The sequence below is a fragment of the Panthera onca genome, chromosome E3 (genome assembly GCF_046562875.1).
Source record: "Panthera onca isolate mPanOnc1 chromosome E3, mPanOnc1 haplotype 2, whole genome shotgun sequence".
Taxonomy (NCBI): domain Eukaryota; kingdom Metazoa; phylum Chordata; class Mammalia; order Carnivora; family Felidae; genus Panthera; species Panthera onca.
The window spans coordinates 41,711,544-41,737,951 of record NC_138354.1 but is presented as its reverse complement, the minus strand read 5'-3'; the positions used below and the strand labels follow the sequence as shown (position 1 = coordinate 41,737,951).

At 53.9% G+C, this 26,408-nt stretch overlaps 2 protein-coding genes across 7 annotated transcripts; both read left to right on the top strand.

The window, feature by feature from the left end:
- Positions 1–7,177: 7,177 nt before the first annotated feature.
- Positions 7,178–10,847, top strand: NME4 (NME/NM23 nucleoside diphosphate kinase 4). Its single transcript, XM_060647942.2, has 5 exons — positions 7,178–7,372; positions 9,027–9,160; positions 9,432–9,533; positions 9,645–9,757; positions 10,296–10,847. Exons 1-5 carry the CDS (start codon positions 7,282–7,284, stop codon positions 10,417–10,419), a joined length of 564 nt encoding a protein of 187 aa, XP_060503925.1. The 5' UTR covers positions 7,178–7,281; the 3' UTR covers positions 10,420–10,847.
- An 891-nt stretch (positions 10,848–11,738) lies between these two features.
- DECR2 (2,4-dienoyl-CoA reductase 2) lies at positions 11,739–23,676 on the top strand. Of its 6 annotated transcripts, none has more exons than XM_078440378.2 (9): positions 11,784–12,156; positions 12,858–12,926; positions 14,086–14,137; positions 14,593–14,728; positions 15,730–15,854; positions 15,926–16,019; positions 16,233–16,337; positions 16,801–17,018; positions 20,210–20,229. In XM_078440378.2, the coding sequence occupies exons 1-8, from the start codon at positions 12,077–12,079 to the stop codon at positions 17,016–17,018; spliced, it is 879 nt and encodes a 292-aa protein (XP_078296504.1). In that variant the 5' UTR covers positions 11,784–12,076; the 3' UTR covers positions 20,210–20,229. The 6 variants fall into 6 exon arrangements, with proteins under 6 accessions (XP_060503924.1, XP_078296505.1, XP_060503923.1 ...); XM_060647938.3 differs by lacking the exon at positions 20,210–20,229 and adding an exon at positions 18,118–18,220 and having other exon boundaries at positions 11,785–12,156; XM_060647937.3 differs by lacking the exon at positions 20,210–20,229 and adding an exon at positions 18,114–18,220 and having other exon boundaries at positions 11,788–12,156.
- Positions 23,677–26,408: the final 2,732 nt, after the last annotated feature.

Below are 26,408 nucleotides of genomic sequence, written 5' to 3'. Positions count from 1 at the left end.
CATTAAAATGTAACAAAAACACAGGAGCCTAAGGACAGACACCCAGGGAGTTGACTGCACAAGGCTGTGTACTGGCAGGAGCTTGAGAGCTGTGTGACTCTACTCACCCGTGGCAGATTATGACACAGAAGTGTATGAATTTCCGCACAAGTTTTGTTCTGGTCTATGGGACCTCTGCAGGAATAGTGACGGAGTGGAAAAATCCAGTTGCTGGATAACACGGATACATCCCATTTCCGGACTGGAAAGCTCTCGGGTCCTCTTGCCAGCTCTGTGAGTGTGGATGGAGTGGACCGCTGTCCACTCACACAGAGGGGAAGGCAGAGGGGCAGTAGAGGGGAGTCTTTCTCTCACACAGCCTGCGTCTGGCCACAACAAGCATTATGATCTTTGCTTTGGATAAAAATGCCAAAACTTAACAGAAGGAAAAAAACACCTATAATTCAATTTTATTCAAATAATGAGAGGAAGGGCTGCAGCACCTGGATTTTGAGGATGGGCCTCAAGACCCACCCAGTGGGGGGGAGGAGGTACAGCCAGCTGTCTCCCATCACCGCCCCCTGCCTGCCTTCCTCCCTCACTTCTCCTCCTTCCTTTTTCCCTCCCTCCCTCCCTCCCTCCCTCCCTCACTTTTTCTCTTCCTTCCTTTTCCCCTCCCTTTCTCACTTCTCTTCCTTCCTTCCTCCCATCCTTCCTCCCTTCCTCTCTTCCTCCCTTCATGGTGGTTGCAGGCAGGTGGTACTGCTGACATCTGGCCTCCACTCCCATGGCTTCCCTTGCAGCTAGAGGCAGGTGCTCAGCCCTGCACACACGGTGGGGATGCTTGAGGTCCTCAGACACCCTGGCTGCTCTCTTCCATCCTGCCTGTCTTCCAGAACCCGCATGCGTCCCTCCTCCAAGTGCCTCCTGTGTAGGAGGGCCTGTGAAGACATCAGGTCAGGAGGCGCTCCCCACTCTGTGTGTCCCTGGCCTCCCTTCACGCCACCCCATGGCAGGTCACCTAGAGGCAGGAGCGGGGTCAACCCTCTGGTCTGGGGTGCAGTCACGCTTCCTTCTTGTCTCTGTGCCCACCCCAGCTTGTCAGCATAAACTGGACCCGGGGGCCCAGACATCTGGGTTTCACAGGAATAGTTTACCCAAAAGTTTTGGGAACAACATAAGAATTTTGAATATCTTACCAGCAAGATGAAGTTGTTGTTGTTTTTTTTTTCAGTTCAAGTACCATCTGTTATTAGAAAAATCGTTTTCCAACCAAGAAAGTGGGAAGTACATACTCTTAAAATTGTGTATAAATAAATGTTAGTTTTTGTTTTTATTTTTATTGTTTTAAAGTTCTGCAGGTGATTCTTATTTATTCCCATTTTATCTGGGCAAATGAACACCTCCTGTCTAGGGCGTTGGACACCCCTGAACAGGAAGATGAAGGGCACAGGCCATGCCCTCAGGCTCTTGGCCTACAATGAGCCTGGGAGGAAACCCAAGTGCACTGGGGCAGGTAACCAGAGTGAATTCTTGGTCCCCTTCTAAGGTGCAGAGGGGGACAGGGCAGGAGGAACCAAGAGTTGTGCCCTGGTTTGAGGGCTCCCCTTGGCACTCCTCCTCAGTTTCCCTGAGCTACAGATGGAGGCAAGGCTAGCAGGGGGCCCTCCTGGGAGAAGGAGCCCCCTTTTCCTGGTTCCTGCCTGCGGCCGGCCGCTGGAACAGGGGCAAAGAGGGGGCGGGGGGCGTTGACATCTCCCAAGCTGGAATCCCAAGGGCCTCCTGGCTGGCTCAGTCGGTGGCATGTGCCACTCTTGGTCTTGGGGTTGTGAGTTCGAGCCCACGTTGGGTGTAGAGGCTACTTAAAAATAAAGCCTTTAAAAAACTAATAAAATTTTTAAAAAGTGTTGGAGTCCTAAGAGGAGTGGAAAGAGAGAAGGAGGCAGAAAAAAAATGTGAAAAACTAATAGCCCCAAATTCTCAAATTTGGTAAAAGACGTTACTTTTCCAGATTCAAGCAGCTCAGTGACCACGAGAAGAATGAATACAAAGAAAACCACACCCAGGCACAACTATGGAAAGCAAAGTAGAGCGGAAAATATTGAAAGCAGCCAGAAGAATGGCATTCAAGGGAAGGCAGTTTGAATAATAGATAACTTCTCAGAAGTCAGAAACAATGCAGGACAAAACACAGGGGAAAACAGGGAAACAGGGAAAAACACTCTTGTCAACCCAAAGCTCTCTATCTAGCAAAAATATCCTTTAAGAATAGATAAAACAGGGGTGCCTGGCTGGCTCAGTCGGTGGAGCGTGCAACTCTTGATCTCAGGGTTGTGATTTTAAGCCCCATGTTGGGTGCAGAGATCGCTAAAAACATAAATAAACTCTAAAAAAAAAGAATAGCCCAAATAAAGACATTTTCAAATAAAAGAAAGTGAATAGGGTGTTGCCAGAAAATTAGAATGATAAGAAATGCTAAAAAGATAGATGTTTTCTTAACACATACAGTAACAATAATAAATATATTTAATTATATTGTTATTGTTATTACCACTTTGAGGTATATCTTGAGATCTCGGATTGTGATATCTCCTGCCTTCTTCTTTCTTTTTTTTTTAAGTTTATTTCTTTATTTTGAGAGAGAGAGTGTGTGAGCAGGGGAAGGGCAGAGAGAGAGGGAGAGAGACGGAATCTCAAGTAGGCTCCACAATGTCATCGCGGAGCTCAGGGCAGGGCTCCAACTCACAAACTGAAATCATGACCTGAGCCGAAATCAAGAGTTGGACGCTTAACCAACTGAGCCACCCAGGCACCCCTCCCCTCGCTTAAGATTACTTTGGCCCCTCAGGGTCTTTTTTGGTTCAAATGGTATGATGCTGACAAAAATAGATGCATACACCAATGAAATGGAATAGAAAGCCCGGAAATAAACCCATGCTTGTATGGTCAACTAATCTACAACAAAAGGAGGCAAACATATACAACGGGGTAAAGATAACATTTTCAATAAATGGTGCTGGGAAAACTGGACAGCTGTATGCACAGGAATGAACCTGGACCACTTTCTTACCCCACACACAAACTCAAAATGGATTAAAGACCTAAATGTGAGATGTGAAACCAAAAATCTCCTAGAAGAGAACACAGGCAGTAATTTCTTTGACGTCAGCCGTAGCAACATTTTTCTAGATCTGTCTCTGCAAGTGAGGGAAATAAAAGCAAAAATAAACGATTGAGACCACATCAAAATAAAAAGCTTTTGCACAGCAGACTAAAACATCAAGATGACAACAAGACAATCTACTGAATGAGAGAAGATATTTGCAAATGACATATCTGATAAGAGGTTAATATCCAAAATATATGAAGAATTTAGGGGCACCTGGGGGGCTCAGTCGGTTAAGCATCCAACTCTTGACTTCGGCTCAGGTCATGATCTCATGGTCTGGTGATTGAGCCCCACATCAGGCTCTGCGCTGACAGTGCAGAGGCTGCTTGGGATTCTCTGTCCCTCTCTCTCTGCCCCTCTGCCTCACCCGTGCTCTCTCACTCTCTCTCAAATAAACTTGAAGAAAAAAAGAATTTATACAACTCAATACCAAAAAACTTATAATAATAATCGGATTTAAAAATGGGCAGAGGACCTGAATAGACAGTTTTCCAAGGAAGACATACAGCTGGGCAACAGATACATGAAAAGGTGCCCAACATCATTCATCATCAGGGAAATACTAATTAAAACTACAGTGAGATATCTTCTCACACCTATCAGAATGGCCAGAATCAAAAAGACAAGAAATAAGTGTTGATGAGGACGTGGAGACAAGGGAACCCTCGTGCACTGTTGGCTGGAATGCAAACTGACGCAATCAGTGTGGAAAAAAGTATGGAGGGGCGCCTGGGTGGCTCAGATGGTTAGGTGTCCAACTGTTGGTTTTGGCTCAGGTCACAATCTCATGGTTCATGGGATCAAGCCCCGTGTTGGGCTCTGTGCTGATGCTGGAGCCTGCCTGCGATTCTCCCTCTCTCTCTCTCTCTCTCTCTCTCTCTCTCTCTCTCTCTCTCTGCCCCTCCCATGCATGCTCTCTCTGTCTCTCTCAAAATGAATAAACAAACTTAAAAAAAAACAGTATGGAGTTTCCCCCCCTAAAATTAATGTGATCCCATACATCCACTGCTGGGTATTTACCCAAAGAAAATGAATATACTCCCTTAAAAAGATAAATGCACCCCTAAGTTTATTGCAGCATTATATACAATAGCCAAGATGCATGTCTGGCAGGCTCAGTTGGTAGAGCATGCAACTCATGGTCTCAGGGTTGTGAGTTCAAGCCCCATGTTGGGTGTGGAGACTACTAAAAAGAAACTAAGAGCACCTCGGTGGCTCAGCCGGTTGGGTGTCTGACTTTTGCTCAGGTCATGGTCTCACGATTCCTGAGTTTGAGCCCCACATGGGGCTCTCTGCTGTCAGCGCAGAGCCCCGCATCAGACCTTCTGACCCCTTCTCTTTCTGTCCCCCGTTCGTTCTCTCTCTCTCTCAAATCAAATTAAAAAAACAAAACAAAACAAAACAAGAATAGCCAAGATATGGAAGCAGCCCAAGTGTCCATCGATAGATGAATAGATGGGGTGCCCCCTGGTTGAGTTGGTGTAAAGTGTGACCCTGGATCTCAGAATCATGAGTTTGAGCCCCACGTTGGGTATAGAGTTACCCTTTTATTTATTTATTTATTTATTTATTTTTTAATGTTTATTTTTGAGAGAGAGAGAGACAGAGCGTGAGTGGGGAGGGGCAGAGAGAGAGGGAGACACAGAATCCGAAGCAGGCTCCAGGCTCCAAGCTGTCAGCACAGAGCCCCACGCGGGGCTCCAACCCACAAACTGTGAGACCGTGACCTGAGCCAAGTTGGACGCTCAACCCACTGAGCCCCCCGGGCACCCGGATAGCTCATACTTTTTATTGCTGAATAATATCGCTGGTAGGGATGCATCACAGAATGTGTATCCATTCACCCCACCGAAGGACACCTTGGTTGCTTCCAAGTTTGGCAATTGCGAATAAAGCTGCTATAAATATCTATGTGCAGATTTTTGTGTATGTAAATTTTCAACTCATTTGAATAAACACCAGGGAGCATGATTGCTGGATCATGTGTTTAGTTTCCTAAGAAACTGCCAAACTGTCTTCCAGAGCGGCCGCACCACCACCCTTCATTTCCACCAGCAGCCAGGGAGAATTGCTGCTGTTCCACATTTTTTATCAACAATTGGTGTTGTCAGTGTTTGGATTTTGTCTCTTGTGATATCTTCATGGTGTCACTCTTTTCCTTTATAATGAGTGCTTTTTGTGCCTAAAGAAACTCTTCCCCACAGAAGACTGTGAATGCATTTTCCCATCTTCTAAAAGGTTTATATAGATTTTCCTTTCATATTTCGGTCTTTCATATGCCTGAAACTTATTTTTACGTACATCTAGATCGGGTAAGGAGTATTGCCACCTTCACAAGGTTAAGTCTTCCAAACCACGAACATAGGATTTTCCTCATTTATTTAAATCTTCTTTAATTTCTGTCAACAATGGTTTGTAGCTTTCAGGGTGTAAGAAATCAAAAGGGAAATCTGAGAAATACTTTGAGATGAATGCAAATGAAGGCACACATATAAAAAGTTATACAATAGAGAGGCGCTGTGTGGCTCAGTCGGTTAAGTGTCCGACTTCGGCTCAGGTCATGATCTCATTGTTGGTTTGAGCCCCGCGTCGGGCTCTGTGCTGACAGCTCGGAGCCTGGAGTCTGCTTCGGATTCTGTGTCTCCCTCCCTCTCAGCCCCTCCCCTGCTCGCACTCTGTCTCTGTCTCTCTCTCAAAAATAAATATTAAAAAAATTTTTTTTAATAAATAAATAAAAAGTTATGCAATAGAGCAGAAGCAGTGTTTAGAGGGAGATTTATATCTGTAAATGTCTACACTAAGAGTGAAAAACTGTCTTGTAAAAATTAATGAAGGGAAACCTCATTAAAGTGGAGTCAGGAGGTCGGAAGTGGGACCTGTCACTCAACCTCCATTACAGGCGGGATTGCCAATTACAGACTCCAACACAACTGTCAATTACATTTCAATAGAAGAATAATCTCCAAGATAGAATCATCAAGTAAAAGCCCCAATAGGGAGGGACACCTGGGTGGTTCAGTCGGTTGAGCCTCCGACTTCGGCTCAGGTCGTGATCTCGCGGTTTGTGAGTTCGAGCCCAGCGTCCGGCTCTGTGCTGACGCTGCATGTCTCCCTCTCTCTGCTCCTCCCCTACTCACGCTCTGTCTCTTTCTCAAAAATGAATAAACATAAAGCCCCACTAGGGCAAGATGTGCATTGAATAAGAATACGAAGATAATATGATATAAGAATAAATCACCCCTCGGGGCGCCTGGCTAGCTCAGGGGGTTAAGCCTCCGACTTCCCCTCAGGTCATGATCTCAAGGTTCGGGGGTTCGAGCCCCGCGTGGGGCTCTGTGTTGACAGCTCAGAGCCTGGAGCTGCTTCGGATTCTGTGCCCCCTCTCTCTCTGCCCCTCCCCTGCTCACGCTCTGTCTCTCTCTCTCTCTCTCTCTCTCTCAAAAATAAATAAACGTTACAAATAAATTAAAAAAAAAAAAAAAAGGAATAAAACACCCCTGCAACTCAGTCAAAAGTAAACTCTCAGCACCCCGGAATCTTTTTTTCTCCAATGGACTATTGTTGAAAACAACCCCTCCTAAATTCCGCCTCCATCTCTGTAAAATAAAGTTCTCCTTTTCCATTAACAGCATATATAGTTTTTCAAAAGTTCATTAAATAAGATCTAGTAAGATCTACCATTTCAAACTGGAGCAGGCCATCATCACCACCCCTACACTATTGTAACAAAATACCTGTTTCTTTCTCAACTCCGCCCTCCCCTTCCCTCCCTCCCCTCCGCCCCTCCTTCTCCGGCCCCGCCCTCCCTCCGCCCCGCCCCCCACCCTCCACTACTCCCCGCCCTTCTCCTCATCCTCCCCTCCGCTCCGCCCTCCCCTCCCCTCCTTCCCCTCCGCCCCTCCCTCTCTCTTCCGCCCCGCCCTCCCCTGCCTTTTCTCCCCTCCGCCCCGCCCTTCTCACCTCCGCTCCGCCCCGCCCTCCACTACTCCCCGCCCTTCTCCCCCTCTTCCCCTCTGCCCCTGCCTCTCTCTTCTGCCCCGCCCTCCCCTTCCCTCCGCTCCGCCCTTTCTCCCTGCGGGCTCCGTTGCCCGCCTTCTTTCCGCGCTCCGCCAGCGGCCCGCGGGCCGAGGGTAATGGGCGGCCTCTTGGGGCGCGCGGCGCCGCCGGGGTTGCTGAGCGGCCCGCGGGCCGCAGGCCCAAGCCTGCTCGCACGCCCCAGCTCGGGTGAGTGGTCCCGCCCGTCGGCGACCGGCGGAGGGGGGAGACGGGCGGGGGCGTAGCCCGGCCTTTGTTGGCGCGCGTGTGGCCGCTGGCCGCCTGGCTGTCTAGATGGCCTCGGGTTCCCGCCGGGCGGGCCGGGGTCGCCCTGCACGTCTTTCTTCACTGCTCGCTGCTCCCCCCCGCCATCCGCCCACCGTCCCGGCTTGCTTGGGGGCCCGGGCGGGGGGTGCCCTCAAGGCTCCAAAGCAGGAGGAAACCAGAGGCCTGGTGGCCACAATAGGCAGTGATGAGGGTTGCAGCGGACCTGGGACGGCTGTGGGGGACATTCTGAGCAGATGAACAGTCCCACACGGAGCCGCTGCCCTGGGAGCGTTTTTCTGCAGGCCCTAACTCCGTCCGGCTCATCCCCGCCTGGGGTCCTGGGGCCCTGGGGCCCGTATCTGTAGCGGGTTCTCCCCGTAATTGCGACCCACAGGGTGCTCCCGAGAGCCAGATGTCTTCTTGTTCCAAACTCTGGAAAGAGTGAACTGCCCTGTTCTCAGGGACAAGTCAGCTGGCAGCCGGCCAGGCTGCACAGACGGCCCCTAGGCACTGGGTTTGGGGGGGACAAGCCAGGGGGGCTTCTTCCAGGGGGCTTCATTCAGTCCTGAAGAGAAGTGGGGGGCGCCTACTGCCTGCTTTCCAGTCTCTGCACACCTTGTGGTTGATTTTCCCCCCGGAGGTGGGAAGTGTCCCCGGAGGGACACTGGCCTGTCCCCATCCTATCCTTTCTCTTCCAGTTCTGTTCTCCGTCTTTGTGAGACATCCAGGGTTTAGGCTTCTCTCAAAGGCACATTTGACCCTGGACCTAGTGCTGAGGGTCAACGTAACAATGTGGCAGGGGGCTGATGGGTGATGGGTGATGACGCCTCCTGTCTCCCTGGCAGTGTCCTCTAGAGAAGACTGGGGCCCGGCCCAGTCCTGTATTTGGGTCTGGAAGCGTCCTGTCTTGAAACCCACCAGCAGCACAGAGTTCCTGTTTGGCCAGTGAGGGTGTGCGAGGAGGAACCCTCTCCCATCTCCCCACCTACAGACACCCTCTACCTTCCACCTTCCTCCTAAGCCCCCAGCTCCCTTTTGTCCCAGTGTGTGCAGGGAAGGTGCACCTCACTAGTCCCTGGTTCCCTGCCGTTCCTGCACCTTAGACCTAGAAGACATGGGCTTTGGGTCCTTCCTTGTGTGGCAGGCTGGGAGTTGAGACAGTGTTGGCCATCGCTCCCAAGGGTGGGAGTCAAAAGCAAGGCCACGAGTTGTGTCTGCTTTCCAGCGTGGCATCTCTGGGCCTCTGGGTGGCCAGTGAGCGGAGCTGTGCCTCCCCAACTCTTGAAGATGCCTTCTCAGGCACGCTGTGTCCATCACGGGTGCTCCTGCCACTGCATGGGAGGAGCCACGGCCCCTCTGACAGGCTGGAAGCACGGGGGACCCAGTGTCCTGCTTGTCCCCGAAAGGCAGCACCATGCCGGGCATTAGTTGGCTGTGGACCCGGCACTTCTCCCCTCCAGAGCTGCTCTGGAGAGGCAGACACTCTGAGGCCCAGCTGACACCTGGCCCCGGGCAGGGGGATCCGGGTTCAGGGAGATGTGAAAGGGTCAGGCACCTGATTCCCCATCTTCTCAAGGAGGGTCTTCCTGGACCCGGGAGCGGACCCTGGTTGCCGTGAAGCCAGATGGGGTGCAGCGGCGACTCGTTGGGGATGTGATCCAGCGCTTTGAGAGGAGGGGCTTCAAGCTGGTGGGGATGAAGATGCTGCAGGTACCCGGGCTCTCGATCCAGGGGTGCCCTTGAGGGGACTGGGAGTGGGGGACTTCTCCTGGACCCCAGCCCTTCACATCTCAGCCCTGCGTCAGGAGCGTCCTGGTATTGGCAGAAGGGGAACGGTGGGGAGGTGTCTGCTGGTGGGCCAGCCCATTTTGCTGCTATTTGCAAGGTGCCCTGAGGTCAAGGTACCGTGGTCACTGCCCTAGCGTCCAGCGGGGTTCCCAGTCCAGGGGCTCCTCTCACCCCTTACCCCAATGCCACCCAGGCGCCAGAGACAGTCCTTGCCGAGCACTACCATGACCTGCGGAGGAAGCCCTTCTACCCAGCCCTCATCAGCTACATGACCTCCGGCCCCGTGGTGGCCATGGTACGGCAGGCAGGGGTGGCGGAAGGGGTGGAGGTCCCTGGACTGAGCCCAGACCTGCTGAGTCCTTGGCAGTCGACACGTCTCCCAACCTCCCTTATCTCTGTGCTGCAGGTCTGGGAAGGCCCCAACGTGGTCTGCTCCTCGAGGGCCATGATAGGACACACCAACTCAGCTGAGGCTGCCCCCGGCACCATCAGGGGGGACTTCAGCGTCCACATCAGCAGGTCTGGGGACCCTGACACACTCAGCCACTGGAGCTGATGGGCCAGCTCATCAGGGTTGAGGAGGGCCTCAGTGTGGGGTGGCAGTCTGCTTCCAAGGCAGATCCATGGGACCTGGGCCAAAGTAAAGCCAGAAGAGATTTTTGATGCTGGGATGTCGCACACACCTCACGTTTGCAAGAACAGGTTTTTCAAAGCCCTTTGCACACAGGAGATGATAATGCATTCTCTGTGTGCTGTGTGCGAACTCTGCCATCATTTACTGTTTCCTGACTCTGTGTTGCCAGACACCCCACAGGGTTGGCACTGGATGATTGGTGGGAACGTGAGGCTCCCAGAATGGTCAGGGCAGGTCGTGAGGTTGTGGGTAAGAGGCCAAGGCCAGGCTGGAGCCAGTCTTCCATTCCTGTTCTTGCTTTCCCCTCTGCACAATACCGGGCTTGTTCCTCTTAACAGTACGGAATCGGCAGATAGTCCCCGGGACCCCCAAGGTGCACACTGAACTCTGTGCCTTACCTTTGCCACCTATCACTTGGCACAGGAACATCGTCCACGCCAGCGACTCCGTGGAGGGGGCCCAGAGGGAGATCCAGCTATGGTTTCAGAGCAGTGAGCTCGTGGACTGGGCAGAAGAAGGCCACCAGAGCAGCACCTACCCAGCCTGAGCACCCGGGCAGCCCTCAGCCACCCGGGATCAACTACCTCTGTCGACAAGAACTTGAGCCCACACCTCGGTCTGCCCTTCTGTCCCAGACCACCTCCCTGTCTACCTTCTGCCCCACCCCAGCCCAGAGGGGTTGAATAACCAACTTTATGTGCCTTTTAATATCCTAGCCAGTAACAACTTGGACCAAGTTCTTTCTGTACCAAAGTGCCAGACTGACAGTCTTTGGGGGATCTCCAAGAGTGGGTACTGTGACCTCCCTTCCCCCAAAGCCGGGGGCTGGGGGGGGGGGCATTAAAATTCACTGTGTTGTGTATGGGGTGGATTGCTTGTTAGTGTGTGCCATCTCTGAGGTAGGGATGAGGACGAGGACTTTATGCAAAGTTATGAGTTTGAGTGTTGAAATAAAGCGTACCTTCTCACATATCAGTAGGAGATCAATTAACTTTATTGAATGTATCAGACAGGCAGGGGTCCAAAGACCCACAGCCTGAAATGGGGAGGAATCTGAGGTGAGCCCTGGAGCCGGTGCTGCCCATTCGTCTGATCATGCTGAATGAGGAACGGACTGCCTTGGGCAGGACTGGAGGGTGGCAAGAAGGGGTGTGGAGGGGACCCACTGAGACCACCCCCAGGGCAGAAGGCCTGGTAACCACGGCCCCCTCCCCTCTAGGTGGCTTCACGTGGAGACTGGAATTGCCTCATGTCTCCTTGTTTTCAGGTTAGCACCATATACCTTACACTTCACCCCTGGTCCTCATGTGTGTCCCGGGTCACTTGTCACAGGTACTGGACATTGCATATCATTACATCTGCTGAGGCCGCCTTGGTCCTCACTCTACTTTTTGACATCTTTGAAGAGAAGTGCCCGGTTGGCGGGGGCCTTTAAACGCTAAGTGCCCCCCAAAACCAGATGTTTTAAATGCACAGCGGGGCATGCGAGCGCCGCCTTAACTCGGGCACCAAACGTCCGCAGTGTCTGGTTGGCTCCGACCACGGCACTGACTCCCAATATTGTCAAAAGGACTCAGGGACGGAGACCGTTCAGAACCGTGCCCATTTAGTCTCCACGGCGGGAACCCGCCGGGCGAGCGGTGTTACCTCCAGTCCCAGCAGGTCGCGCGGCCGCTGTGGGCGGAGCGTCACGGGAGCGGAGAGGGCCGCTGTGGGCGGGGTGTCTTGGGAGGACGGTGGTGGATGCTGTAGGCGGAGCGTCCTGGAAAGAGCTTGGATGAAGCTGTGGGCGGGGCTAGCGGGGCGGTCGGCCCAGTGGGCGGAGCGTCACGGGAGAGGCGAGGGCCGCTGTGGGCAGGACGTCCTGGAAAGAGCTTGAATGAAGCTGTGGGCGGGGCTAGCGGGGCGGTCGGCCCAGTGGGTTGAGCGTCACGGGAGAGGCGAGGGCCGCTGTGGGCAGGGCATCCTGGGAGGAGAGTGGAGGCCGCTGTGGGCGGAGCGTCACGGAGAGGCGAGGGCCGACTGGGGCGGGGGCATGTGGGAGGAGCAAGAAGGCGGCTGTGGGCGGGCCTAGCGGGGCCTCCGGATCTGGGTCAGGGCGAGTGCTGAGCGCCTACGCTTCTATCCGGCGGTGGGTCTCCGCTGCTGTCGGATCCTGGGTAGGTCCCTGTTGTGCTCGCCGCCCTTAACCCGCACCGAGAGCCATGGCCCAGCCGCCGCCCGACGTCAGTGAGGACGAGTGTCTTCCCGAGTACCGCCATCTCTTCTGCCCGGACCTGCTACGGTGAGGGCCGAGTAGGGGGCTCCCTAGGGGCGTGCAACCTCTGCAGGGGTGGCTCGGGGACCTGCGGTTTTACTAGGGTGTGTGGGGACCCCGTGCCTGGCGGCCGGACAGTCTCAATGTCCAGGTGGCGCTGGGGACGCAAGTGCTCTGGTATTTTGACATTCGCCTTGTTGGGAGCACGTTCTGTTTGTCTTGGTCAGTGGCGGTGGGTGTTCCCAGTGGTGGTCCTGGGAAAGTGGAGTGAGGGGCAGGTGGAGGAAGGCTTGTGTGTCTTGAAAATATTTCTCACTGATAAGTTTCTTGTTGTTGTTTTTTGTTTTTTAAAGTAGGCTCCATGCCTTGCCCAACGTGGGGCTTGAACTCCTGACACAGATAGATCAAGATTCGCATGCTTTACTGACTGAGCCAGTTAGGAGCCCCTTAACTGATAACTTTCTGAATAGAGGTTTTTAGGTTGAAATAATTTTTTCCCCCAAAACCCAGAAAGCATAGGAATGCAGCCTTTAAAAAGTAGCGTTTCATTTTCTTACAAAAGTCATCCCTGTAACAATTCAAATCTGATAGAAGTGCCCAGTGCAGGGAGCCAAAATCTTCCCAGAACCACCGGCTTCCTCCCACCAACTAAGTCAACAAGCATCTATCTCTTTAAAGTTCTTCCTGTTAAAAAAGATAAGTAAATAAAGTGCTTCCTGTTTTCTTAGGGACAAAGTGGCCTTCATCACAGGTGGTGGCTCTGGGATTGGGTTCCGAATTGCTGAGATTTTCATGCGGTGAGCACTGTTCTGTGTACTCTGTGCACTCCCAGCCCCCTGAAACTTGTTCCACTTTGCCTGAACCCCGTTGGATCCTGAGATCCCTGGGCAAGATGCTGCGGGGGAGGTGGGAACCCCTCTAGGCCACGGGGCATCAGAAAGCATCTGAAAGGGGTCATGCGCTTTCCTGAAGGAGGCAGGACTCTAGGGTCTTGTCCTAGAGATTAGTTGAGACGATGACTCTGGCCCCAGCACCCTCATTTATACAAAGAGGGAGGGTTCAGCAGGTTGAGGTAACTGCTGCCAAGCTCCCTGGGGCCTCGTGGAGCCAGAGTCAGGATGAGCTGAGTTGACGCCAGTAGTGTGGAGAGCACAGTGTCTCTTGGGACAGGAGATCTGGACCTCAGGCCCAGGTCAACCACTTGTGCCCCCACCCCCACCCCCACCCCAGGAAAGGACTAGGGTTAGGCTGGGGTTGAGGAAAAGGAAGCCTGCTGATATCCTAGAGACCCTCCCCGGTTTTCCCCAGGCCCCCACTTTTCATACCAGAGAGGTGAGTCTCACTGGGTGAGATTTGGGGATTCATCCATTCCAGCTGAATTTATTTTCCGAGCTGATGACTTTGTGCATGTTGCTGCTCTGAGCAGAGTGTAGCCGCTGTGCTGAGGGGCCTTTTGAGGATTAAATGGGACCTACTCAGCGGGTAGTAGCTGCCGTCGTTACTGTGAGGCTGAGTTTGTCAGGAGGCGAGGCAACGCAGGGACCCTGGCCTCAGAAGGGGCTCTCTCTGTCCTTCACTCCAACTTCACAGGGAGAGGCCAGGGCACATGGGGCCAAGCCAGGGGGACCCAGCAGGGCCCATACAGATGCCTGGGCTGTGCATCTGAGGCTCACAGCTGCCTCGGTGCTGTGCACATGGTGTTTGGGGCACGGCCCACATGTCTCTGTGGCTGGGATACCCTATTGCCGGAGGGACCCAGACAGGAGACCCCAGGGTGGACACCATTGGTGCGGCTGGCTCTGCTCAGACCCCTATGTTCTCTGCCAGCTGTGCCTTCAGCCCGGGGCTGATGCTTCAGCCCAAGAGAGCCTTGGGGGAAGGGAGCTCTGCCTAGGGCACCGGGCAGGAGCCCACCTGGGCGTGTCCCTTGTGCCTTGATGCTCTCACGCTTTACAGGCACGGCTGCCACACTGTCATCGCCAGCAGAAGCCTTCCAAGAGTGTCAGTGGTAAGTGGGTTTCTCCTGTGCCCACCCCATCCGTGGCCAGCTGTGGGGGCCCAGAGCCTGTGCCTGGAGGGTCCTGAGGCCCAGAGGATGGTGATACTAAAACCTGTTCCTCCCCCAGATATGGAACCTCAGTGGAAGTGGCCTCCTCCCACAGGGACACCCCTGGCTTTTTACAAAACCTAATTTTTGTGAGGAGGCCCTCATGTTGGGTGGTATTGTTGCCCCAAGAGAGATCTCAGCTCATATGGATTTTGAGGGTGGTTCACAGGTCCCGTCCACCTGGGAGGAGAGTCTCACCCCTGCCACAGCTGGTCTTTGGGACGAGAAGTCAGCGGGGGCCATTGTCGACCCATGACCAGTGACCAGTGGCCTGGAGGGTAATGTGGAAGGAGGATCCTGGCTCCAGGCCAAGGCCACTGGGCCGCTGTCCACCTCTCTTCCCATCTGGCTTCTAGGCTGCCAGAAAGCTGGCTGCTGCCACTGGCCAGCGATGCCTGCCTTTGTCTCTGGACGTTCGCGCTCCCCCGGCCATCACAGCTGCTGTGGACCAGGCACTGAAGGAGTTTGGGAAAATTGACATTCTCATTAACTGTGAGTGGCTGCTGGGTGAGGCCCGGGGGCTTCTGATGGGTCACAGTACCAGACCTCCCTGTTGCGGGGGCCTCAGGACTGCTGTCCTGGGCCCCTGGCTCCTTCTGGGTCAGTGCAATCACGGAGAAGGTTGGACATCCTATGAACTTGGCTGGATCACAGAGCTGGGGCACTCTCGTGTCTCAAAATTCTCCCTTTAAAAAAAAGATAGGCTTAATTTTTTTTAGTAGGGTTCAAGATGTACAGAACAATCAAGCAGCTGGTACACAGAATTGCACCCCCCCCCCCACACAGGGGCCTCTTGTTAACATCCTGCACTTGTTACAGTCGGTGAACCAGAATGATAGGTATCATTAGCCTGTCTGTAGTTCACGTCAAGGTTCACTTTTTGCTGAAATTCCCTCTTAGAAACATGGGGTACATAAATCTCCTGCAGCTAACGAAGTACCACGAGCTGAGTGGCTTAAAACAATGGAAATATATTCTCTCACACTTCTGGAGGTCACAGATCCAAAACCAAGGTGTCGGCAGGGCCGGCCCCTCGGACGGGCCCCGGGGAGAGTCAGTCCCAGGCCTCTCTCTCAGCTTCTGGTGTTGCTGGCGACCCTCGGTGCTCGTTTGGCTTGGGGCCGCGTCGCTCCAGTCTCTGCCTGCCTCTTTGCATGGCCTCCCTCGTGTTTCTCTGTGTCTTTTCTCCTTTCCTCAGGGGGACACCGGTCCTTGGACGTAGGCCCCCCCCTAAGATGATGTCATCTTAACTTGATTGCCTCCAAAAGAGCTTATTTCCAGATAAATTCTCACTCACAGGTGCCAGGGATTAGCACTTCATGTGTCTGTTTGAGGAGCACAATCCAACTCAGGAGATGCATCCTGCCCTGTCATGCAAGAATTTACCCAACTGCTTGGGCCCCTCCCCCATCCAGCCTGGACCATCCTGAGGGTCCGTGTGTCCTAACTGCCTGGAGCTCCAGCACCAGCCACTGTCTCCTTGCACCCCGCAGGTGCGGCCGGAAACTTCCTGTGCCCTGCCAGCACATTGTCCTTCAACGCCTTCAAGACCGTGATGGACATTGACACCTTGGGCACCTTCAACACGTCTCGTGTGCTTTATGAGAAGTTCTTCCGGGTGAGCGTCCTTTCCACGTGGGAAAGGCATCTTCTGGCCACCTGCTCACTGTGCTCCCCCATGTGTTCCAGGACCATGGAGGGGTGATCGTGAACATCACTGCGACCCTGGGCAGCCGGGGGCAGGTGCTTCAAGTGCACGCAGGCTCTGCCAAGGCGGCTGTGGGTACGGGCACACCCTCTGGTCTGCCTGCCTGGGCTCCCGATGGGTCCCTCTCCGGCCTGTCCCTGGAGGCCCACAGTGTCCTGGTAAAGCTAAGCACAGTGGTGGGCAGTGGAGAGGGCCGGCCCTGGGCCTGAGCCCCGACTCATACCCAAGCCGCCCCAGAAAGCAGAGCAGCCCTGCACCCCTCCTCATGCCTACCTTCCTTCTGTGCAGATGCAATGACACGGCACTTGGCTGTGGAGTGGGGTCCCCAGAACATCCGTGTCAACAGCCTCGCCCCCGGCCTCATCAGCGGCACAGAGGGGTTCTGGCGGCTGGGTAAGCCCCTTCCGGAGCTTCGTGCCCCGCAGTACCTCTGTGGGCTCCCCTCCCACCTGGCTGGGACAGGCGCACGATGAGGGCCGATTCCTCATGGCTCCCGGGGCTGGCAAAGAGTCCGTCCCCAAGCCAAGTCTGGGCCGTTATTGGTGAGCACGCCTGTGACAGACTAACGGTCAGCCAGACGTGGGCAGCTGTTCCTCGGAGGTAGAGGCTACACGGCTGCTGGCCTCGATGTATGAGCCAGACACAAAGTGGGATACCCATTAGAGCTTCCAGAACCCTGACCCTGTGTGTGGCAGAAAGCCCCGTGCTGCTTCTGTAGCCATGTTCTTTCTTACCTTGCCTGTCCCAGCCCTGCCCTCGGTGTTCCTAGATGTGGTTTAGGGAAAGCTGGGCAGAAGGGAGTGGAGGGCCCTGGGTCCCAGGGCTCGTGGTGCTAAGCCACCTGCTGCCCTTCCAGGTGGCCCCCAAGCCAGTGTCAGCACGAAGGTTCTGGCCATCCCCCTGCAGAGGCTGGGCAATAAGACAGACGTTGCCCACAGCGCGCTGTTCCTGGCCAGCCCTTTGGCATCCCATGTGACCGGCGCTGTGCTGGTGGTGGACGGCGGGGCGTGGCTGACACTCCCTAACGACATCAAGTTACTGGCAGATTTTGAATCCTTCTCTGCTAAGCTCTAGGTGATGTGCTGCTCCCACCTTTAGGGTTCACCCGTGTCCTTGACCCCCTCCCCGAAACCCCCACCCGGGGGGCTGATGGGCGCTGTGCTGGGCCCTGTTGTGTTTCACCTCCATCCCTTGGGTGTATTTCTAGATGTGTTCTTGGGAACTTTTGGGTTTCGACTACCCCAGTAGGCCAAGCCGTGGGTAGGGCAAGGCCAGGGAGGCGTCTTTTTGAGCTGGTGGGGTGGTGCTGGGAGGGGGCCTGGCCCAATGTAGTTGCACCCCAGACCTCAGGGCCTCTCTGCAAATCAGGATGGGCATGCTTGCCTGCAGCAGATGGGAACCCCTCTCTTTGGGAGCTCCCCTGGATGACCTTCTCTGGAGGCCTGAGGGCCTGCTGGGCCATGCAGGCATGGGGAGAGGGTACCATTGCTCTCTGCCTTCCCCTTCTGTCCCACTAATCTCCGTGCTGCGGCCAGCCTCTGAGGCCTGCTCACCCTAGTTCCCTGAGCAGCATATTCCTCTGAGGAAGGCTGAGGAGGTGGCTCAGGCCCTCTGTCCCCCAAGCCTCCTGCGTCCCCAACTTCAGGCTGAGGGCAGGAACATTCTAGGGTCGTTGCTGACTCCTGTCCTGTCTGAGGGGTGGATTTGGTGGAGGGATACCCCAGGAGCTCACAGCGTATGGTTACAGCATGGAGCCATGGTTGGTTCCGTAATGACCCCCATCCACCCTGGAGGTGGCTTTGTTGGTGGGCACAGGTGAGGCTGAGAAGCCCCTCTTCTGAGGCCCTCTGTGGTTTGCTTGCCGGCAGACACGTTCTCAGTGCCCGGGGCACGCGGGTGACCGGGCAGCGGGAGGGAGTGCGCCCCGGGCTGGCACCACAGTCAGTGGGCTGAGGGACACTCATCTTGGGGAGCTCTGGAAGGTTGCAGAAGGGGTTGCTGGCGTCCATCCCCCTGGGAGACGCATGGGGCCCAGCAGCCTGCTCTCCTGGCCCGGCGCTGACGGGGATCTGCGGCGTGCTTCCTGGGCGCTGCCAGGGGCTGCGCGGGAGGCAGACGCTGGCGCCCCTCGGTCTTCCCCTGTGACCTTGGCATCTGCTGCAATTCCAGACAGGTGTCTGAAGCAAAGGAGGCCTTCTGAAGGGAATCTTGTCCACAGCCCCTCTTGGGACGCCTCCTGCGGTGCTCTTTCCAGGACCTGCCTCACACCCACAGAGCATCAAACTGGACAGTGCAGCGGCATCTGAATCCGAGACTGGCCTCTCCCCTGGGAGCCCTGCTGTGTCCACCTTCCCTCCCCCCGGCCCCATCTCCCGTGCTCGGGCAGGAGTGACCAGGCTATGATGCTGCCCGCTGACCTGCCCACACCACGCGGGTGTCGCCAGAGGGGCTTTGACATTCCAGAGCTGCCCCGGGAGTGGGGTTGCAGCCACGGTGCTGCCCCACGTGCCTGCCCTGCCTCGCCTCGGCCTGGGAGGCCTTCATTCTGCTGCTGCAGAAAGCGGGTGTCCCGTGGGTGTCCCGAGGCAGCCCTGCTGCAGAAAGCGGGCCTTTCAGGCTCCCTGTCTTCCCTTCCTGGCTCTTCCATTTTGGGATCTTATTCGGCTAAACCAGGAAGCCAAACCAGGGAGACTAGAAAAGCATCTTTGACCCTTCCCACCCCAGGCCTGGTGTCCTGGATCCCCTTACCAGGGTGTTGGGCTGCATACGGGATCCCCCGCCTGGGGGTCACCCATCCCTATCAGCCTTCGGTGACACGGGCTGGGTTGCTCCCCACCTGTCCTGGAGCCAGTCTGTCCTTTGCTGGGACGTCCTAGTGGACTTAGTCCTTTGTCATTCAGAGACTACTTTCTAGGTCCTCCAGCTGGCCATTGTCTTCATCAGCACCTCCCATAGTTCCAAAGGGCTCAGAAAATTCTGGCCTCAGGGGCGCCTCGGGGGCTCAGTCGGTTGAGGGTCTGACTCTTGATTTTGGCTCAGGTCGGGAGTTCACGGTTCGTGGGATCGAGCCCTGTGCTGACAGTGGAGCCTGCTTGGGATTTTCTCTCTCTCCCTCTCTCCCTCTCTTTTCCCCTCCCCCGCTTTCTCTCTCTCTCAGAATAAATAAATAAACAAATTTTAAAAACTACTCTTTTTACTATGAAACATCTATTTGTTGGACTTTGTGAACGTTTTTTTATTCTTCGTTTATTTTTGAGAGACAGCGAGACAGTACAAGTGGGGGAGGAACAGAGAGAGAGAGAGACAGAGAGACACAGAATCTGAAGCAGGCTCCAGACTCTGAGCTGTCAGCATAGAGCCCAACACGGGCTCAAACTCACAAACCGTGAGATCATGACCTGAGCTGAAGTCAGACGCTTAACCGATGGAGCCACCCAGGCGCCCCTGCAAAAATTTTTAGGAGGAAGAGGGTGATGCTTGAAAAGAATCATGGGTGATCCGGTCATTTGGAGTGGGGGGTGCTTCCTTCCTGTCCTCCTCCGGTGAGGGGTTTAGAGGCCGCCTCCCGCCTCCTACCTGATGCTTCCTGAGGCACAGGCACTGGGAGGCTGCCTGCTTCCCTGGTGGGAGGGGGTGTGCTCAGACTGGCCAGGTCCCCAAGGGGGCTGCCTTGCCCTGCAAGTCCCGGTTTGCTCCTGGACAGTGCTGGCCGCCGTTAGAGCATGGAGCTTCAGTTCTCTGCCCCGGGTGCCACATCACACGTCCCTTGTCCCGGAGCCTTTGTTCCATGGAAAGAGACTGTACTTGTCTTTGAGGGTGCAGGAGAGTGGTAAGGAGGCCCCAGAACCACACTGGCTGAGAAGCCACCTGGCAGAGGGTGCTCCACTTGCTTTAAAGGTGCTTCTTGTCACGGAGACTGGAATGTGGTGGCATCGTGTCCGCCAGCAAGGCAGACATGGGTCCTTCTCATGCAGCTGGGTGGAAACACAAAGCAGTGAGAGTGGTTACTGGGCAGGCTGGCCAGTGAAAGGCAGAGGCTGTCATCAGACAACCCCTCCCGCCCCCCTGCCGGCCGAGCTTGGGTTGCGGTCCTTCCTTGAGGAAGGACCTGGGTGGTGGCCAGAGGTAGGCTGACGGCCAGGGTCTCTGCTGCCTTTGAAGGCTGGGACGCACAGCTGAGGTGCAAACTCCCTCCCACAGGGGATCTGGCCAAAAACAAAAACAAAAAAAACACTTGCTGGGACTCAACAATGGCTTACTTCCAGGAGGACAGAGTCTGGAAAGAAGGTTGCAGAACCAGGCCTTTTACTGCTGCGTCAGCGTTCTCCGAAGAAGCAGGACCAATAGGATATATAGAGGTACGCCTGAGGGGGTTTGTTGGAGGGGTGGCTCACGCCACTGTGGAGCCCCAAGAAGTCCCACGTTCTCTGTGTATGAGCTGGAGACCCAGGAAAGCTGATGGTATGATTCAGTCCGAGTCTGAAGGCCTGAGAAACAGGCGCTCTGGTGGCCAAGGGTAAGAAAGGATGGACGTTCCAGCTCGAGCAGAGGGAGAGGGAGTCGTCCTTCCTCTGCCCGTCTGTTCTCCTGGGGCCATCAGTGGATGGCATCAGTGATGCCGCCCACATTGGTGACGGCAGATAATCTTCACTCAGTCTACCAAATCCAACGCCAGTCTCTTCCAGAAACACCCAGAAAAACTGTTTTACTCTGTCGTTGATTGCCTGCATGTGGTGGTCATTTGGCTATGAGATAGACCCTCTCTGTTTGGCTCCCTGCACCCACCCAGGTTGTCCCTTGGGTCTTGGGAGGCTGCTGGCGGCCCCTGGGTCACAGGCACACTCAGCGGTGCCACTTGCTGGGTGGTGAGGCTGGTGGGCCCCGCGCACAGGCTGGCGAGAGGACCAGGGGGTGTGGGCAGACGGCCCCAGCAGTGGCACTCAGGCTCTGTGGCGATTGACAGAGAACTAAGTTTTCCTCTTTCACATTAGCCATCTCTAGATTCCCTCAGGAAGTGTCAGGTTCTCTGAAAGGACGGGTAATTCCGTGCACGTGAACCCTGGTCAGAGTTTCCTGCAACCTTCGCCGTAGAAGCTGATCTCCGGGCCGCCCTGAGCTCCCCGTTCGATGGTGAGGGGGTCCCGCTTTCATCCCTTCGAACCACGTGAGACCAGGAGCCAAAGCAGAGGACTGCCAGCCACAGAGGCAGTGCAGCCTTCCAGCCTCTCCCGTTCCTTCACCAGCGTCTCAGGGAGCAGATAGGCATTTTTGAAAAGCTCTGCGTGCCTTATCTGTTGAATGAATAAATGAACCAATCCCAGCTTATTCACCCTATGCCGTGTGAGCCACACAGATTATTCCCGAGACATCCCACCATGCAAAGGACGTTCGGGTGTTCTCGCCCTTGTAATACAGAAAGCAAAGGAAACCTCAAAATGGTCTGAAATAAGGAGTGCTGATTTGGGGAGTTTCTCTCTGCTCACTCCTCCTGTTGTCATGGTAACTTGGTAGAATTCGGCGGTGGCTTGTATGAGCCGGCTCTGTCCTTGGTGTCACCTTAGAAAGGCCCAGAGGTCAGCACCAGGCACTAAGGCTGGTTTCCCAAAAGCCAGACTTGAGCCGTGCCCTTCTCTTGGTCCCTGGGTTGGCACGCCCTCCCCGTGTTTGTCTCTGGTCGCTCTGGGTCTTTCACGTCACCCCTCCCCTCCCCATCCCCCTCTTCGCTCACGCACTATCCACCAAGTGCACACTGAGCTCCTGCTTGTGCCCGGCACCCTGGCTGCGGACCGAGGCGTGGGCACCCCCGAGTCTCCTGAGCTTCTGCGCTCTCTGTCTTGGCATCTGTGCACGTGGGCTCGCTGAGTAAAGCGGGAAGAATGAGGAGTCCCAAGAACCCCCACAACTGGAGGCTCAGTAGATGTTCCTCTCTCCTCTGACCCTCACATCCCCTTGTCCTTATCCTATGGATTAGAGCAAACCTGCTTCTCGCGGTCAAGCCCCTACCCTACATAGCAGGTCCCTGGGAGGGGGAGGGCCTTGCTCCTTCCTGCCCTGCATAGAGGCCCAGTCACGCTGCAGCTAGGTCCCCTGGAGCAGGGTCGATGAACTCTCCAGGGTAGAATTTCTCTGGCAGCACACGGGCCCCCTCAGGCATCTCCCTCAGGATACTGACGCTAGTCTGTGTTGGATGCTGGCATCAGAAATCTGCTCTGGGGGCGCCTGGGTGGCTCTGTCGGTTGAGCGTCCAACTTCGGCTCAGCTCAGGTCATGATCTCGAAGATCACGATTTCAAGCTCCGCGTGGTGACACGCTCAGCTGTGCTGACAGCTCAGAGCCTGGAGCCTGCTTTGGATTCTGTGCCTCTCTTCCTCTCTCTCTGCCCCTCTCCCGCTAGCACTCTGTCTCTCTCAGAAATAAACCTTAAAAAATTTTTTTTAATTGCATCTTAAAAAAAAAAAAAAAGGAATCTACTCTTACTCTGGCTGTTCAGATCCAAAGAGAGGGAATGTGTGAGAACGCTCCTGGGCTCCTTCACTGGCTCCAACGGTGGGTGTGCTAGGGCTCTAGGGCCCAGGGGTGAGCACCCCTTCCTTCTTCCACTTCTCCCTCTCCCTGGGAACCTGCACATTCCCCTCGCTGCACATCAGCTCTCTCTACGACCAGGTCCCAGCCACTGTGTGTTCAAGCTGCAGCCCAACCCCTGGAGAGAAGGGCTGCCTTCCTTCCCTCAGAGTCACATCCCCAGTCCTGAGGAAAGGTACCCAGTCACTCCGTTCGGATCAGGAGTCTAGCGCTTTTCAATAAGCCGCAGCCAAGGTTTGATCACACATATGAACACGGCAACTCCCATTACAGCCACGGGCTTGGAGAGGGGCTGCTTCTAGAAAATGTGTTAGCAGACCATCCCGTGTGGATCCTGACTGACACCAAGGAAACTCACTAAAGACCAATGTGTAGCCTAGCGTGCTGATGTGTGTGCGTGTGTGTACTCTTTTTCCAGTGACCAGGTGAGTCTCAGGTCTCCCTCTGGTGAAACCCAAAGGCCGGGTGGAAGATGGCAGAGATTGCCTAAGTCTGGGCTCTATCCACACTCCCCGCCCCTATCTCAGGGCCAGGGCTCTGCCCTACTCAACCTTTTTGTCCTGGGGACCATGGTGGAGACTGAATCTTTCTTTGGACTTTCCTTTTCCTTCCCCTTTGTAACTCGGTTCTTTGGTGAAACAGTACCCCCCCACCCTCACCCCCACCCCCCAGACAGGGAGTTGATGGATTTCACAGGGTTCTCCCTGGACTCTGGTGCAGATCGTTGGGAGCAGACCCACATAACTTTCTCAACAAGCAGAGGATTCTATGACTCTTTATTCATTTGTTTTGATTACCTCTTGTATTATTTCTTCCAGTAATAAATGTAACCAATATGGGTCTCACTAACTGAACTCTCAGAGGATAATTTTATTGCCAATTCTTGGAGTTTGAGGGGCACCTGATCAGATCCGAACGTCAGAGCATCTCGAGGAGACGGTACCTGACAGGTGTGGTTGAGGAATGAGAGATGTCTGTCATAAATCTGCAGAATTGGGGGGCGCCTGGGTGGCTCAGTTGATTAAGCCCTAGACTCTTGATTTTGGCTCAGGTCATGATCTCACAGTTTGCAAGATCGAGCAAAGAGCCTGCTTGGCATTCTCTCCCTGCCCCCCCCCCAAAAAATAAATAAACATTTAAAAAAAAGAAATACGCAGAATTATCTCTTCTGCCACCACATGTAACTTGGACAATTTTTACGTGATGGGAGAAGAATGATGGAAATTACATCTTCAACTCTTCAAAAAGCGTGACCTGTGGCCAAAGAAAAGAAGCTCTGAATCCCGCACAAAACTCTCCCTGCTAGCTCCTCATGCCCATCCCCCAGCCATGCTTTGGGCTCCGGGGGAGGTGAGGTGGGTGCAGACTGTAGGCTACAAAGTGGTCTGGGCACGGCTGCGGGGACTGGCGAGGCCCGTCATCACAGGAAGATGCGAGCAGGTAACGACAACGTCAGAGTGAAATGTTTAAATAAGAAAACCATCCAAACCTCCGCCGAGTCAGGAGGAATTAGACTGTGCTTTTACAAACTCATGTTCTATTTTTACTCTGAGGAATGTACTTTACTAAATTTGAAGGTGATGAAAAAAATCCTTCCCCACTGAATAAAATATCAGTAAACACGAGTGTGGCTCTGTGCTCTCCACTGCTGGAGGCTAGCGGGGGAGGGAGTGATCTAGACCGAAAATTTACTTCCAAGTTTACTTACCAAGTGCAAAATGTTAATCTAGTTTTCAATACTGAGAATTAGAAATAGTTGGCCTGAAGTTTTTGTTTATGGCTTGATTGAGGTGTAACTGACATACAATAAATTGTATGTGAAGTGTATAATTTGAAGAGTTCTCTAGGTCTATATCCATGAAAATATTACCACAATCACCGTCACCTGCAGAAGTTTCCTCCCACCCCTCGTTAATCCTCTCTCACCTCTACCTATGCCCCTGTCCTTAGATGACCTGTCCGGAATGACAGCTCAGGGCGTGGGAGGACAAGGCAAGACCAGACAGAAAGGAGAGGATCTACTCAGGAGAAAGGTGGGGACAGTAGGAAGAGGTGCTGGGCCCTTTTCTGGAGCACCAAGCGTAGGTCTGCTTGGTGGTCCTGCTCCTTTGTCACCCTGGCCCCATCATAGGTCTGTGGCCGGTCCCTTCTTTCCCCAGAATAGAGCTTAGCCCTCCTCCTGTGCCCATCTCCAGGCCACCCTCATGGCCTTCCCGGGGTGCCAGCTGCCCCATGATGCCCTGCACAAGGCTCTCACTTGACCACTGGCTGGCTCCAGCCTGGACTTTGAGCTCTGGGACTCAGGGCTGGCTCTGAGCACAGATGTGCAGCAGCCTGGCCCCCAGAGCTCACTGAGGGAAGGACCTTGGGAAGAGCCTTCACTACCCAAGAGCCTGCTTCCCAGTTCTCTGATTCGTGTTCTCATCATCCCTTCACTTTTGACGCCTCCTTATTCCCCAGCAAGTTACACAAATTACTTTCAAATATTAAAATAAAATGGCTGATACGGGGCGTCTGGGTGGCTCAGTCGGTTGAGCGTCCGACTTCGGCTCAGGTCATGATCTCATGGTTCATGAGTTTGAGCCCCGCGTCGGGCTCTGTGCTGACGGCTCCGAGCCTGGAACCTGCTTCAGATTCTGTGTTTCCCTCTCTCTCTCTCTGCCCCTCCCCCACTCTTGCCCTGTCTCTCTCTCTCAAAAATAAATAAAGATTAAAAAAATTTTTTAAAAAGAAAATAAAATGGCTGATAGAGAAGACCTCACAAGGGTGGGGAAAGAACAGATAGTTTTGATGAAACTGGCTATTAAGTGAGAAAAATAAAGCTGGGTCTCTATCTCACATCACATCAAAATAAAAAAATTCCAAATGAATTAAAGACATACTTGCGAAAGGAAAAACTATAAATACAGGCAGATATCTTTATATATATATATTTTTTTTTAAGGGGCACCTGGGTGACTCAGTTGGTTAAGCATCTGACTTTGCCTCAGGTCATGATCTCACCGTGAGTTTGAGCCCCATGTTGGGCTCTCTGTTGTCAACTCAGAGCCTCCTTTGGGCCCTCCACCCCCCTCTCTCTGCCCCTCCCCTGCTAGTGCACTGTCTCTCTCAAAAATAAAAATAAACATTAAAAAAAATAAAATATTTTAAGTAATCTGTATACCCAACATGGGGCTCAAACTCACCGCCCCAAGATTAAAAGTCACATGCTTTACCAACCAAGCCAGCCAGGCGCCCCCATAAACAGATATCTTTGAGACTTTGGGTAAAATATTTATTTACCTAATTTTAACTGTTTACAACTTCGATTTTTTTATTTTATTTTTATTTTTTTAAATTTTTTAATGTTTTATTTATTTTTGAGACAGAGAGAGACAGAGCATGAGCAGGGGAGGGGCAGAGAGAGAGGGAGACACAGGATCTGAAACAAGCTCCAGGCTCTGAGCTGTCAGCACAGAGCCCGACGCGGGGCCCGAACTCACAGACCATGAGATCATGACCTGAGCTGAAGTCGGACACTCAACCGACTGAGCCACCCAGGCGCCCCCAACTTCGATTTTTTTAAATGTTTGTTTATTTCTGAGAGAGAGCGAGCGAGCGCAGGGGAGGGGCAGAGAGGGCAAGGGAGACAAAGAATCCGAAACCAGGCTCCAGGCTCTGAGCAGTCAGCAGAGAGCCCAACGTGGGACTCAAACTCGTGAACTTCAAGATCATGACCTGAGCTGAAGTCGGACTCTCAACCGACTGAATCACCCAGGCACCCCAGTGAAATTCTTGAAACATATGGACCAGCCTGGAAAATAGCACGAGACATCCAGGTATTCCCTACCCACATTTACCAGATGCTGGTCCTTTGTCCTATGTGTGCTCAGCCTTTGTGTC

What these genes read in the sequence shown, in the direction of transcription:
- NME4 (XM_060647942.2), top strand. Translation starts at nt 7,282, where the DNA reads ATGGGCGGCCTCTTGGGGCGCGCGGCGCCGCCGGGGTTGCTGAGCGGC. An exon ending in TGGGGATGAAGATGCTGCAG is followed by an intron (nt 9,161 to 9,431) that starts GTACCCGGGCTC and finishes AATGCCACCCAG; the next exon opens with GCGCCAGAGACAGTCCTTGC. An exon ending in CCGGCCCCGTGGTGGCCATG is followed by an intron (nt 9,534 to 9,644) that starts GTACGGCAGGCA and finishes TCTGTGCTGCAG; the next exon opens with GTCTGGGAAGGCCCCAACGT.
- DECR2 (XM_078440378.2), top strand. Translation starts at nt 12,077, where the DNA reads ATGGCCCAGCCGCCGCCCGACGTCAGTGAGGACGAGTGTCTTCCCGAG. An exon ending in TTCTGCCCGGACCTGCTACG is followed by an intron (nt 12,157 to 12,857) that starts GTGAGGGCCGAG and finishes CTGTTTTCTTAG; the next exon opens with GGACAAAGTGGCCTTCATCA. An exon ending in ATTGCTGAGATTTTCATGCG is followed by an intron (nt 12,927 to 14,085) that starts GTGAGCACTGTT and finishes CACGCTTTACAG; the next exon opens with GCACGGCTGCCACACTGTCA.